The sequence below is a fragment of the Nicotiana sylvestris genome, chromosome 7 (genome assembly GCF_000393655.2).
Source record: "Nicotiana sylvestris chromosome 7, ASM39365v2, whole genome shotgun sequence".
Lineage (NCBI taxonomy): Eukaryota > Viridiplantae > Streptophyta > Magnoliopsida > Solanales > Solanaceae > Nicotiana > Nicotiana sylvestris.
The window spans coordinates 146,042,463-146,043,599 of NC_091063.1; the positions used below are offsets into that span (position 1 = coordinate 146,042,463).

Sequence of the window (1,137 nt, forward strand, 5' to 3'; positions counted from 1 at the left end):
AGTTCAATGGTACTTACTTTGGGGCTTGGAGAAGGGATATCATAATTGCTTTGTTAGCTAAAAAGAAAATAGAATTCATAAATGGAAGTTATGTGCAACCTCCTCAAAATTCCATTTTGTTTGACAAGTGGGAACAATGTAATAACATGATTATTAGCTGGATCCTTAATTCCCTTGATCCTGACATTGCCCAAAGTATGATATACTCTAAGACTGCTAAGAGTCTCTAGGATGAACTCAATCATAGATATTGTCAGTCAAATGGTGCGAGAATGTATGAAGTACAAAAGGATTTAAGTTCTGTCTCCCAGGGCTCTTATGATGTTGGAGGATATTTTAACAAAGTAAAGAGGTTATGTGATGAGATGAATTCTCTAGATGCTGACTCTTATTGTGTCTGTGAGTGTAATTGTGGGGGAAAATACAAAATGATTAGACGGGCAGAAAATCAAAAATTAATACAGTTTCAGATGGGTTTGAATGAATTATATGGTAATGCGAGAGGTAATATTATAATGATGGAGCCTTTGCCTGATGTGAGCAAGGCATATTCCTTAATAATTCAAGATAAGAAACAGAGAGGCATACACAATGTTCCAGTTTTTCAATTTGATGCAGCCTCCTTCTCTGCTGGTTCATCTGTCAACCCCAATGGAACAAAATATACAACTGGTCCATCCAACTCTAACCCAAGATATAATTTCAGCACTACTAATCAAACCCACATGTATAATGGTGATTCAAAGAAATTTTTCTGCAAATATTGCAAAAAGAATGGCCACACAATTGAGAAATATTTCAAACTACATGGGTACCCACAAAATTCAAAGCATGTCAGTAGGAGTATGAGAGTGGCTGCCAATGCATGCTCCTCTTCTGATGGAAAACTTGACAACTACAGTCAATGATCTAATAGCAATGCATCAACTCCTCATGTGGAAACCATGCCACACTCCACCCAAGCCATTTCAAGCACACTCGAGTCTGATGATAAATACTTACTCATCAGGAGTCTGGCTGAAGAGCTTAAGAAGTTGACTAGCCGAATTCAGGGCGTCGAAGGAAGCAAAGGAATTGAGGGGATAAACTATGAAGATCTCTGCATACAGCCCGATGTTGAACTGCACGAGGGGTACA

The 1,137-nt window shown here is 38.3% G+C and overlaps 1 protein-coding gene across 1 annotated transcript; it reads left to right on the plus strand.

Moving 5' to 3' along the window:
• Positions 1 to 272: 272 nt before the first annotated feature.
• LOC138873909 (uncharacterized) lies at positions 273 to 908 on the plus strand. Its single transcript, XM_070152397.1, has one exon. It carries the CDS (start codon positions 273 to 275, stop codon positions 906 to 908), a length of 636 nt encoding a protein of 211 aa, XP_070008498.1.
• The last annotated feature ends 229 nt before the right edge of the window (positions 909 to 1,137 follow it).

What these genes read in the sequence shown, in the direction of transcription:
- LOC138873909 (XM_070152397.1), top strand. Translation starts at nt 273, where the DNA reads ATGTATGAAGTACAAAAGGATTTAAGTTCTGTCTCCCAGGGCTCTTAT.